This window comes from Oncorhynchus mykiss, chromosome 18, assembly GCF_013265735.2.
Source record: "Oncorhynchus mykiss isolate Arlee chromosome 18, USDA_OmykA_1.1, whole genome shotgun sequence".
NCBI lineage: Eukaryota > Metazoa > Chordata > Actinopteri > Salmoniformes > Salmonidae > Oncorhynchus > Oncorhynchus mykiss.
The window spans coordinates 7,585,227-7,598,100 of NC_048582.1; the positions used below are offsets into that span (position 1 = coordinate 7,585,227).

Sequence of the window (12,874 nt, forward strand, 5' to 3'; positions counted from 1 at the left end):
CCTGCCATTCTGCGGTAGGAAGCACCTGTCTACGTCACATACAGCACCTGTTTCGGGGTGGGGTCTGTCTGTCTCCGCAGCCAGCAAAGCAAATTCCCGAAAGGTGTCGGACAAGGAAGACAAAACACAAGACAGACAGAACAATGGGGAGTCTGTTTAGGAGGATAATTTAGGTCTTTCCTTTTTTTTAATAGATAATAAATTGGGCGAGATAATATTTATTAGTTTAATGGATCAATCATCAACGATGAGGAGGTTGATACTGGCCGCGTTCGTCCTCTCTTCCCTACCGACAGGTGAGTTTTTGTTGATGAAAATGAGCAATTTATATTTGAATCGTTAAATGTTGTCAATTCGTCCTGTTCTTGCATTAGAGCTTCGTTTCATTAAGTCGCGTCAAAAGTTTATGCTATTCTAATGTATCCATCCACAACCCAAAAAGTTCCAATGACTAGCCAGTTAGGCAGGAGCCGGGGTATCGGTCACATGATGGACAGATACCGATGAGTTCTCACGATGACTCGCACTGTCGTCCTGTCAAGTTACAGATACTGATCCTTATCTAGATTTAGACCTACTCATAATGAAATACTGTAGATTGAAAATGGAATTCACCTTTTTTTAGAGCAAAACTCCTGTTGGTTTGGCTCCAGCTGGGGGGAGAATGGGTGTTAGTTATCCTGACATTGCACCTCAATAATAGTAATTATGTAGGGTATTTAAGGACATAGACCCCGACAGTTACAGAGTAACCTGACTAGCCTAAATGGCAACCTGGTCTCAGAGCATTTCGTATTATTCTGTACGTAAATCCGGGACACTCCATTTAGTGTGATATGTTATGTTTGGTATGGTTACAGAAGACAAACTGTTACTTAAGGCAAAAACGAAAGTAGGGTGGATGGGTGGGTGTATAATGCAAACGTCTAGCTCTAGCAACCCAAAGGTTACGAGTTCATCACAGACAACTTCAGCATTTTAGCTAATTAGGAACTTTTCAACTACTTGCTACTTTGCATCTACTTAGCATGTTAGCTAACCCTTCCCCTAACACTAGCCTTAATCCTTTAACCTAACTCCTAAACTCAACCTTAACCCCTAGCCTAGCTAACGTTAGCAAGCTGTCTAACGTTAACCACCTAGCTAGAATGTAACATATCATACTGTTTGAAAATTCGTAACATATTGTACTTTTTGCAAATTCGTAACACGTAATATGAATTGTAAGTTTTAACATATCATAGGTAATGTGTGATGGACATCCACAAATTAATGCATACCATATGAAACGTATTATATGATAATAAATGGAGTGTCTCGGATTTACATACAGAATAATACGGAATGCTCTACAACCAGGTTGTAAAGGGTGGTCTATTGCCGATATCCCTCAACGCCAGTTCCACTGCGTTTTGTCAGGGCTCTCCAAAACTGTCCCTGGGGAGAAACCGTCCCGTCGGTTTTCACTCTAACCTTAATCTAGCACACCAGATTCTAATAATTAGCTGGTTGATAAACTGAACCAGGTTAGTTACACTTGGACTTAGAGTGAAAACCTACAGGAGGGTAGCTCTCCAGGAACAGGGTTGGAGAACGCTGTCGTACGGTAAGAGTTGAATACACCTGGCCTATACTGTAGAGGTATTTTTGCAATGGAAGTTGAGTCTATTTGAATAGCATCAAACTGTTTCCTGTGGCAGGCTGTCTCTTGCTTTGTCACTAGTTTTTCTGGTTGAACCACCTTCAGTAGGGCTCTGTCACACACACGTACACATACTCTACCCCATTCTTTTATTCTCTCTATCTCATTCAATATGCTTTAACCCAATGATTCCCACCGGAACGCCAGCGCATTTTGGTACCAACGATTCCTCTGTGATTTAACGGGGGCTGAGCTAGAGCGGTGTTTGTGAGACCAGGGCAGTCCGAATGGATTGAGCTACAAACTATTTAAAGCGATCTCTGAAAAGCTGAGACTCTCAGGAACACGCACGTGTGACATGTTTAGGTCTATGACCTCACAAGCTACAGAAGAGTCGCTAGAAGATACGGTTCTTCTACATAGATCATAGGAAATCCCAGGACAGTCTCTAATACTGTAAGGGGTTCTTCTACATAGATCATAGGAAATCCCAGGACATAGTCTATAATACTGTAAGGGGTTCTTCTACATAGATCATAGGAAATCCCAGGTCATAGTGTCTATAATACTGTAAGGGATTATTCTACATAGATCATAGGAAATCCCAGGACATAGTGTCTATAATACTGTAAGGGGTTCTTCTACATAGATCATAGGAAATCCCAGGACATCGTGTCTATAATATTGTAATAAGCTGACATAGTTGCTGTCACAAACTCCACCCAGTTGTCACTGACTAGTTGGATATTTCCCAGTGAGCAAACCATTTCTGTACTTGTTTTTGCTTTGGTGGACCTTATGTTTTGTATTGGCATTTGTCAATAAAACTCATGAATACAACTGTTTATGTGAAATAGTTGTTGTGTTCTACTTGTAGCCCTGGTTGTCCTGAAAATACAATGTTAAAACACTTCATTGTGAGAATAAATATAAGGGCTGGACGTGCAGATCAATGAAAGTCAGATCAATGAGAAGCTGATTTTTGCTGTGGCCTCGGGACTGATAGAGTTAACGCACATCTGAGCAAAAGAACAAGTACATTAGAATGTCTAGTTGTAGAAACCGACGCCTCACAAAGCAGCTTCATTAAAAAGTACCCACAAAACACCAGTCTCAACGTCAACAGTGAAGAGGCGACTCCGGGATGCTGGCCTTCGAGGCAGAGTTCCTCTGTTCAGTCTCAACATCAACAGTGAAGAGACGACTCCGGGATGCTGGTCTTCTAGGCAGAGTTCCTCTGTCCAGTCTCAACTTCAACAGTGAAGAGGCGACTCCGGGATGCTGGCCTTCGAGGCAGAGTTCCTCTGTTCAGTGTCTGTGTTCTTTTGCCCATCTTAATCTTTTATTTTTATTGGCCAGTTTGAGATATGGCTTTTTGTTTGCAACTCTGTCTAGAAGGCCAGCATCCTGGAGTCACCTCTTCACTGTTGATGTTGAGACTGGTGTTTTGCAGGTACTATTTAATGAAGCTGCCAGTTGAAGACTTGTGAGGCGTCTGTTACTTAAACTAGACACTCTAATGTACTTGCCCTCTTGCTCAGTTGTTCACTGGGGCCTCCCACTCTGGTTAGGGCCAGTTTGCGCTGTTCTGTGAAGGGAGTAGTACACAGTGTTGTACGAGATCTTCAGTTGCTTGGCAATTTCTTGCATGGAATAGCTTTCATTTCTCAGAACAAGAATAGACTGAAGAGTTTTAGAAGAAAGTACTTGGTTTCTGGACATTTTGAGCCTGTAATCGAACCCACGAATGCTGATGCTCCAGATACTCAACTAGTCTAAAGAAGGCCAGTTCTATTGCTTCTTTAATCAGAACAGTTTCCAGCTGTGCTAACATAATGGCAAAAGGGTTTTCTAATGATCAATTAGCCTTTTAAAATGATAAACTTGGATTAGCTAACACAACGTGCTGTTGGAACACAGGAGGGATGGTTGTTGATAATGGGCCTCTGTATGTCTATGTGCAGTTGAAGTCGGAAGTTTACATACACCTTAGCCAAATACATTTAAACACAGTTTTCACCATTCCTGACCATTTAATCCTAGTAAAAATTCCCTGTCTCAGGTCAGTTAGGATCACCACTTTATTTTAAGAATGTGAAATGTCATAAATAATAGTAGAGAGAATGATTTATTTCAGCTTTTATTTCTTTCATCACATTCCCAGTGGGTCAGAAGTTTACATACACTCAATTAGTATTTGGTAGCATTGCCTTTTCGCACCAAAGTGCGTTCATCTCTAGGAGACAGAATGGGTCTCCTTCCTGAGCGGTATGACGGCTGCGTGGTCCCATGGTGTTTATACTTGCAAACTATTGTTTGTACAGATGAACGTGGTACCTTCAGGCGTTTGGAAATTGCTCCCAAGGAATAACCAGACTTGTGGAGGTCTACATTTTTTTTTATGAGGTCTTGGCTGATTTTCCCATGATGTCAAGCATAGAGGCACTGAGTTTGAAGTTAGGCCTTGAAATACATCCACAGGTACACCTCCAATTGACTCAAATTATGTCAATTAGCCTATCAGAAGCTTTTAAAGCCATGACATTTTCTGGAATTTTCCAAGCTATTTAAATGCACAGTCAACTCGGTGTATGTAAACTTCAGACCCACATTCACTTATAATTCACTGTAATAATCTGTCTGTAAACAATTGTTGGAAAAATTACTTGTGTAATGCACAAAGTAGATGTCCTGACCGACTTGCCAAAACTATAGTTTGTGAACCTGAAATTTGTGGAATGGTTGAATAACAAGTTTTAATGACTCCAACCTAAGTGTATGTAAACTTCAACTGTAGATATTCCATGAAAAATCAGCCGTTTCCAGCTACAATAGTCATTTACAACATCAACAATGTCTACACTGATTTAATTTAATGTTATTTTAATGGACAAAAATGGACTTTTCTTTCAAAAACTGTACATTCCCCCTTACACACACACACACACACACACATACACACACACACACACACATATACATACACACATACACACACACATATACATACACACATACACACACACACACACACATATACACACACACACACACACACACACACACACACACACACACACACACACACACACATACATACATACATACATACATACATACATACATACACACTGACATGATGTATTCTCTCCCATCAGAGGTGCAGAGCGTCCAGGTGAATGTTCCTCAGACAGAGAGGAGTACAGCTCTGTTTGCCTCCGTCATCCTGAAGTGTGATTACTCCACCTCCGCTAACCAGCAGGATGTCCAGGTCACCTGGCGATACAAGTCCTTCTGCAAGGACCCCATCCTGGAGTATTACTCCCAAGGTTAGTTATGGACCCTGTACTAGTCCCCAGGTTAGTTATGGACCCTGTACTTGTCTCCAGGTTAGTTATGGACCCTGTCCTAGTCCCCAGGTTAGTTATGGACCCTGTACTTGTCTCCAGGTTAGTTATGGACCTTGTCCTAGTCCCCGGGTTAGTTATGGACCCAGGACTAGTCCCCGGGTTAGTTATGGACCCTGTCCTAGTCCCCAGGTTAGTTATGGACCCTGTACTAGTCTCCAGGTTAGTTATGGACCCTGTACTAGTCTCCAGGTTAGTTATGGACCCTGTACTAGTCCCCAGGTTAGTTATGGACCCTGTCCTAGTCCCCAGGTTAGTTATGGACCCTGTCCTAGTCCCCAGGTTAGTTATGGACCCTGTACTAGTCTCCAGGTTAGTTATGGACCCTGTACTAGTCCCCGGGTTAGTTATGGACCCTGTCCTAGTCCCCAGGTTAGTTATGGACCCTGTACTAGTCCCCAGGTTAGTTATGGACCCTGCCCTAGTCCCCAGGTTAGTTATGGACCCTGTCCTAGTCCCCAGGTTAGTTATGGACCCTGTCCTAGTCCCCAGGTTAGTTATGGACCCTGTACTAGTCCCCAGGTTAGTTATGGACCCTGTACTAGTCCCCAGGTTAGTTATGGACCCTGTCCTAGTCCCCAGGTTAGTTATGGACCCTGTCCTAGTCCCCAGGTTAGTTATGGACCCTGTCCTAGTCCCCAGGTTAGTTATGGACCCTGTCCTAGTCCCCAGGTTAGTTATGGACCCTGTACTAGTCCCCAGGTTAGTTATGGACCCTGTACTAGTCCCCAGGTTAGTTATGGACCCTGTCCTAGTCCCCAGGTTAGTTATGGACCCTGTCCTAGTCCCCAGGTTAGTTATGGACCCTGTCCTAGTCCCCAGGTTAGTTATGGACCCTGTACTAGTCCCCAGGTTAGTTATGGACCCTGTACTAGTCCCCAGGTTAGTTATGGACCCTGTCCTAGTCCCCAGGTTAGTTATGGACCCTGTCCTAGTCCCCAGGTTAGTTATGGACCCTGTCCTAGTCCCCAGGTTAGTTATGGACCCTGTCCTAGTCCCCAGGTTAGTTATGGACCCTGTACTAGTCCCCAGGTTAGTTATGGACCCTGTACTAGTCCCCAGGTTAGTTATGGACCCTGTCCTAGTCCCCAGGTTAGTTATGGACCCTGTCCTAGTCCCCGGGTTAGTTATGGACCCTGTACTAGTCTCCAGGTTAGTTATGGACCCTGTCCTAGTCTCCAGGTTAGTTATGGACCCTGTACTAGTCCCCAGGTTAGTTATGGACCCTGTACTAGTCTCCAGGTTAGTTATGGACCCTGCCCTAGTCCCCAGGTTAGTTATGGACCCTGTCCTAGTCCCCAGGTTAGTTATGGACCCTGTCCTAGTCCCCAGGTTAGTTATGGTGGAAGTGAAAGGAACTGGCCTGGAGCTGGGTTTGGGAGTTGGGCTACATGTTAACTAGTTGGGCTACAGTTTGACGGTGTATATAGGCAAATTCTAAGGTTGTTAGTGGTTGGGTAGATGAGTTTGCTGTAGTGTTTTCTTCAGGTTTGTAGTGAGGCCCAAACTTCCTGTCTCACTCTAGAACCTGAAATATTAATTAAATTACTGGTAATGTACAGTAACACTCACTTCTGAATGAAACATATCTCCCTCTATAGCGTACCAGAATGCTCTGCAGCTGGGTCAGGACCCGGCCAATGACTGCCCCGACCGCCAGCGCACGGTTAGGATCATCGTCCAGAAGAGAGGCTCCAACGAGGCCATACTGGGCACAGAGTACCGGGAACGCAAGATCTCCGTCCAGAACAGTGAGTCTAGTAGACAGCCTTGTGTTGCAAAATTCCAGTAACTTCCCCTAAATCCCCCAGTTTGATAGAAATCTTGGTGGGAGAATTCCAAATTCCCTGCTTAAATCCCTCCTGATACCGGAAATCATCCAACCTGGGCATTTCTGGAAAACCTGGGAATTTCAGGAACATTACTGGAATTTTGTAACTTTAATCCAGTCACAATGTCACACCTGCGTTAACTAATCCAAATAGTGGTGGAATACAACAACCATGTGAAATGACTGGAGGTTCCCAGAAGAATGGATTGAGAAACAACGTGTGAATGTGTGCTGTTTGTTGCTACTCTGACATGTTTTGACGTTGTTGGGCCTGTCTTCCCCCACAGAGGCTGACCTGGTGATCAATGAGATCATGTGGTGGGACAACGGAGTTTACTACTGTTCTGTGGAAGCCACGGGAGACACCAGCGGCGGCTTGGATGGCGTGATCCAACTCATGGTCTACAGTAGGTTGACCACGACCACAGCTATGACCACAACCTGGGCCGTGTTCATAAAGCGTCTCTGAGTCAGAGTGCTGATCTAGGATCAGGTCCTTCCTGTCCATGTCATCTGATTCGTTAAGATGTCTTTCCTGTCCATGTCATCTGATTCGTTAAGATGTCTTTCCTGTCCATGTCATCTGATTCGTTAAGAGGTCCTTCCTGTCCATGTCATCTGATTCGTTAAGAGGTCCTTCCTGTCCATGTCATCTGATTCGTTAAGATGTCTTTCCTGTCCATGTCATCTGATTCGTTAAGATGTCTTTCCTGTCCATGTCATCTGATTCGTTAAGATGTCTTTCCTGTCCATGTCATCTGATTCGTTAACTTCTTACGGCTGAAATCCCGTTAACGGGATCGATTTGACAACAGCCAGTGAAAGTGCAGGGCGCCAAATTCAAACAGAAATCTCATAATACTTGAATGTTTGAGGAATTTTAAATATCTTATGGCTGTTGGCAGTATTGAGTAGCTTGGATGAATAAGGTGCCCAGAGTAAACTGCCTGCTACTCAGGCCCAGTTGCTAATATATGCATATTATTAGTATATTTGGATATAAAACACTGAGGTTTCTAAAACTGTTTGAATGATGTCTGTGAGTATAACAGAACTCCTATGGCAGGCAAAAACCTGAGAAATAATCCAACCAGGAAGTGGGAAATCTGAGGTTTGTAGATTTTCAAGTATATGGCTATCTAAGATAGTGTAAATTTGGTCCGATTGCACTTCCTAAGTCTTGGGGATGAGGTAGTTGGGTGTGCTATTTACAGATGGGCTGTGTACAGGTTCAGTGATCGATCGGTAAGCTGCTCTGACAGCTGATGCTTAAAGTTAGAGAGTGAGATATAAGTCTCCAGCTTCAGTGATTTTTGAAATTCATTCCAGTCATTGGCAGCAGAAAACTGGAAGGAAAGGAGGCCAAAGTAGATGTTGGCTTTGGGGATGACCAGTGAAATATACCTGCTGGAGCGTGTGCTACGGGTGGGCGTTGCTATGGTGACCAGTGAGCTGAGATAAGGCGGGGCTTTACCTAGCAAAGACTTTTAGATGACCTGGAGCCAGTGGGTTAGGCAACAAATATGTAGCGAGGGCCAGCCAACGAGGGCATTCAGGTTTCAGTGGTGGGTAGTATATGAGGCTTTGTTGACAAAACAGATGGCACTGTGATAGACTGCACCTAGTTTGCTGAGTAGAGTTGGAGGCTAATTTGTAAATGGCATCGCCGAAGTCAAGGATCGGTAGGATAGTCAGTTTTACGAGGGTATGTTTGGCAGCATGAGTGAAGGATGCTTTGTTGCGAAATAGGAAGCCGATTCTAGATTTAATTTTGGATTGGAGATGCTTAATGTGAGTCTGGAAGGAGAGTTTACAGTCTAACCAGACACCTAGGTATTTGTAGTTGTCCACATATTCTAAGTCAGAACCATCCAGAGTAGTGATGCTAGACGGGGGTGCAGGCAGCAATCAGTTGAAGAGCATGCATTTAGTTTTACTATCATTGAAAAGCAGTTGGAGGCCACGGAAGGAGTGTTGTATGGCATTGAAGCTCGTTTGGAGGTTTGTTAACACAGTGTCCAAAGAAAGGGTAGATGTATACCGAATGGTGTCGTCTGCGTAGAGGTGGATCAGAGAATCACCAGCAGCAAGAGCGACATCATTGATGTTTACAGAGAAAAGACTCGGCCCGAGAATTGAACCCTGAGGCACCCCAGAGGTCCGGACGGCAGGTCCTCCGATTTGACACACTGAACTCTATCCGAGAAGTAGTTGGTGAACCAGGCGAGGCAATCATTTGAGAAACCAAGGCTTATTGAGTCTGCCGATAAGAATGCGATGATTGACAGTTGAAAGCCTTGGCCAGGTCGATGGATACGGCTGTACAGTATTGTCTTTTGTCGATTGTGGTTATGATATCGTGGCTGAGGTGCCCCCGTGACCAGCTCGGAAACCAGACGGCGTAGCGGAGAAGGTACGGTGGGATTCAAAATGGTCGGTGATCTGTTTGTTAACTTGGCTTTCGGAGATTTGAGAAAGGCATGGCAGGATGGAGCTAGGTCTATAACAGTTTGGGTCTAGAGTGTCTCCCCCTTTGAAGAGGGGGGTGACCGTGGCAGCTTTCCAATCTTTGGGGATCTCAAGACGATACAAAAGAGAGGTTGAACAGGCTAGTAATAAGGGTTGCAACAATTTTGGCGGATAATTTTAGAAAGAGAGGGTCCAGATTGTCTAGTCCTGCTGATTTGTAGGGGTCCAGATTTTGCAGCTCTTTCAGAACATCAGCTGTCCGGATTTGGGTGAAGGAGAAGTGGGGAGGGGGGCTTGGGCAAGTTGCTGCGGGGGGTACAGAGCTGTTGGCTGGGGTAGGGGTAGCCAGGTGGAAAGCATGGCCAGCTGTAAAAAATGCTTATTGAAATGATTGATAATCATAGATTTATGTTTCCATGTCATCTTATTCATTTAGGAGAAGCCATAGCTTATATCAGCACTAGTCCTACTGTGAAGCACTTTGTAAATACTGACCCTGGTGGGAATAGACTCTAAATGAAGTGACATGGGTATAAGTGCATGTCTGTTTCCCGACCTAGTAAGTATCATCTGATGTGATGGTTTCCTGTGTTGTGGCTGTCCCCAGACTGGCTGACGGTGCTGTTCATAGTGATTGGAGCTCTGCTCCTCATCCTGCTCTTCTGTATCTGCTGCTGCCAGTGTTGTCCTCAGAGGTGCTGCTGCTACGTCCGCTGCCCCTGCTGCCCACAGACCTGCTGCTGTCCTGAGAAAGGTAGGGAAGGGTCTCTCTGTCTGTCCCTGCTGCCTACAGACCTGCTGCTGTCCTGAGAAAGGTAGGGAAGGGCATCTGTCTGTCCCTGCTGCCCACAGACCTGCTGTCCTGAGAAAGATAGGGAAGGGCCTCTCTTCTCTCTTTCTCACACACTTAGGCTCCATCTCACCTCTTCCTCTGTGTCTCTCTCTCTCCAGCGGTGATGCAGCACAGGATGATGAAGGATGCCCAGAGGGCCATGGGTCCATGGATGGGAGGTCAGCCCATCTACAGCCCCATGAGCCACGGATCCTCACAGATGAACCCTCTGCTGTATGCAGGTTAGTACCACACACACACACACACACACACACACACACACACACACACACACACACGGAGTCTTACACACACACAGCAGAGCTATGCTTCTGATCTTCTAAATGTGTTTTTAACAAATCCATATTTGTCACTTATCATGGTTTTCTCTGTCCCATCAGGCTCCCAATCAGGGAAGAGCATCGCCATGGCCCCCATGCCCCTACCCCCTCCCCCATCTGGCTACAACATGCCCCCCAGTGTCCACGCTGCCAGCATCTACGGCAACCAACATCCCGGCAACAAGCAGATGCTGGACTACCTGGAGAGCCAGGTGAGGGGCATGGATGGGACCAGCCCCATGATGCAGCCCCAACCCCACCACCAGCAGCTCCAGATGATACCCCCTCCCCCTCAGCACATGATGCCCCAGCACGTCCCCTTCTCAGCGGGTCCTCCCAGCATGCTCTCTGGCCTGGACGACGGGGCCGTGGAGTACCGGGGGGTCATCCAGATGCCTCCCATCATAGAGCAGCCTGGACGAGGAGGTCGGAGAGGGGGCCAGCCGCCGCTTGCTCCTAAAACACGTCCACCCAGCTCCAGAGGAAGCAGCCGCAGCGAGAGTCGCTTCACCAGTCACCGTGACGACCGCAGCGAAGCCAGCGGGCGCCGTTACCCGTCGCCGTCAAGGAGCCGTGGCATGCCAAGGAGCTACAGTGAAGTCTTTCTGGACGGGGAGAGCCGGGGGGCGCGGGGTCGAATGGGTTCACGTGACGACCTCAGCGACAGGGTCCCTCGATCCCGCTCCAGAGACGACCTGTTCGAGGAGCAGCGTCGCGCCCCACCTCCCAGCAACTACTCCCGCTCCCGCAGAGGGTCGTTCAGTTCAGATGAGGATGAAAACAGCAGGAGAGGAGAGGGCAGAGGTCACAGGAGAGGAGGAGGAGGAGAGATGTATTCAGACATTCCGCCCAGCTATTCTGAATACGAGCCGGGACAGAAACCACCAAGGAGGAATGAGCGTTACTCTGTTAAAACTCTGCTTTAGTTAGTACACTGAATACACACTCCTAAACACAAACCACACACACACACAAACCACACACACACACACTCACACAACCCCTTCAAAAACATTTACCATCTGACAATGGCATTTGATCCATGCCTTCAATTACACACAATCATATAATCACGCAGATATGAAAGAATCACTCACAGACACACTAGTGCACACTACTTGCTTTCATCACTTCTTCCATTCAGGGAGCCTTTAATTAATGTGTCCCGCTACAGGGCAAGAGTTCTGGCAGGGGCACTGTGGTCATCTGATCTGGGCTCTCACTGGCTACCTCTCCTCTCCTTCTGCTGAATGGCATTACAACAGCCCCCTCTGCTGGTTGAACGCTCTCAGTGCAGATAAGTGCCCAATCTTGACAATCTGTTGTGCAAACAAAAGCTGTGTGTGCAGTACAGTAGTCAGCCAGTGAGTCAGCCCTCAACAGTAGATGAGCAGTTTGAAAGGCTCAGCAATGGGAAATCAGAGACTGTAGAAAGAGCTGAGGTTGGGCAATTTTGCAGAGCTAAACAACTGTCTCAGGTCACACTGTCATGTCCTCCTCCACCCTCTATCTCCTCATATTGTGCTATTCTAATTAGAGGTCGACCGATTATGGTTTTTCAACACCGATACCGATTATTGGAGGACCAAAAAAAGACGATACCGATTATTGGAGGGCCAAAAAAAGACGGTACCGATTAATCGGCCGATTTAAAAATAATAACAATAATTTATTTATTTTAAATGTTATTTATTTGTAATAATGACAATTGCAACAATACTGAATGAACACTTACTTTAACTTAATATAATACATCAATAAAAATCAATTTAGCCTCAAATAAATAATGAAACATGTTCAATTTGGTTTAAATAATGCAAAAACAAAGTGTTGGAGAAGTAAAAGTGCAATATGTCCCATGTAAGAAAGCTAACGTTTAAGTTCCTTGCTCAGAACATGAGAACATATGAACGTTGGTGGTTCCTTTTAACATGAGACTTCAATATTCTCAGGTAAGAGGTTTTAGGTAGTAGTTAATTTAGGATTTATAGGACTATTTCTCTATACCATTTGTATTTCATATACCTTTGACTATTGGATGTTCTTATAGGCACTATATATTGCCAGTGTAATAGTATAGCTTCCGTCCCTACCTGGGCTCGAACCAGGAACACATCGACAACAGCCACACTCGAAACAGCGTTACCCATCGCTCCACAAAAGCCGCGGCCCTTGCTAGGCAAGGGGGATAACTACTCCAAGTCTCAGAGCAAGTGACGTTTGAAACGCTATTAGCGCGCACCCCGCTAACTAGCTAGCCATTTCACATCGGTTACACCAGCCATTAGGCTTATAGTCTTGAAGTCATAAACAGCGCTGTGCTTGCGAAGAGCTGCTGGCAAAACGCGCGAA

The 12,874-nt window shown here is 45.6% G+C and overlaps 1 protein-coding gene across 1 annotated transcript; it reads left to right on the forward strand.

Moving 5' to 3' along the window:
• LOC110496984 (immunoglobulin-like domain-containing receptor 1) lies at positions 1-12,162 on the forward strand. Its single transcript, XM_036951583.1, has 7 exons — positions 1-296; positions 4,801-4,971; positions 6,651-6,800; positions 7,168-7,287; positions 9,957-10,103; positions 10,301-10,423; positions 10,583-12,162. Exons 1-7 carry the CDS (start codon positions 230-232, stop codon positions 11,446-11,448), a joined length of 1,644 nt encoding a protein of 547 aa, XP_036807478.1. The 5' UTR covers positions 1-229; the 3' UTR covers positions 11,449-12,162.
• Positions 12,163-12,874: the final 712 nt, after the last annotated feature.

Bases quoted from the DNA above. Each gene is read 5' to 3' on its own strand.
- LOC110496984 (XM_036951583.1), top strand. From the start codon at position 230: ATGGATCAATCATCAACGATGAGGAGGTTGATACTGGCCGCGTTCGTC. The intron at 4,972-6,650 runs GTTAGTTATGGA...CTCCCTCTATAG, and splicing joins CCTGGAGTATTACTCCCAAG to CGTACCAGAATGCTCTGCAG. The intron at 7,288-9,956 runs GTAGGTTGACCA...GGCTGTCCCCAG, and splicing joins GATCCAACTCATGGTCTACA to ACTGGCTGACGGTGCTGTTC.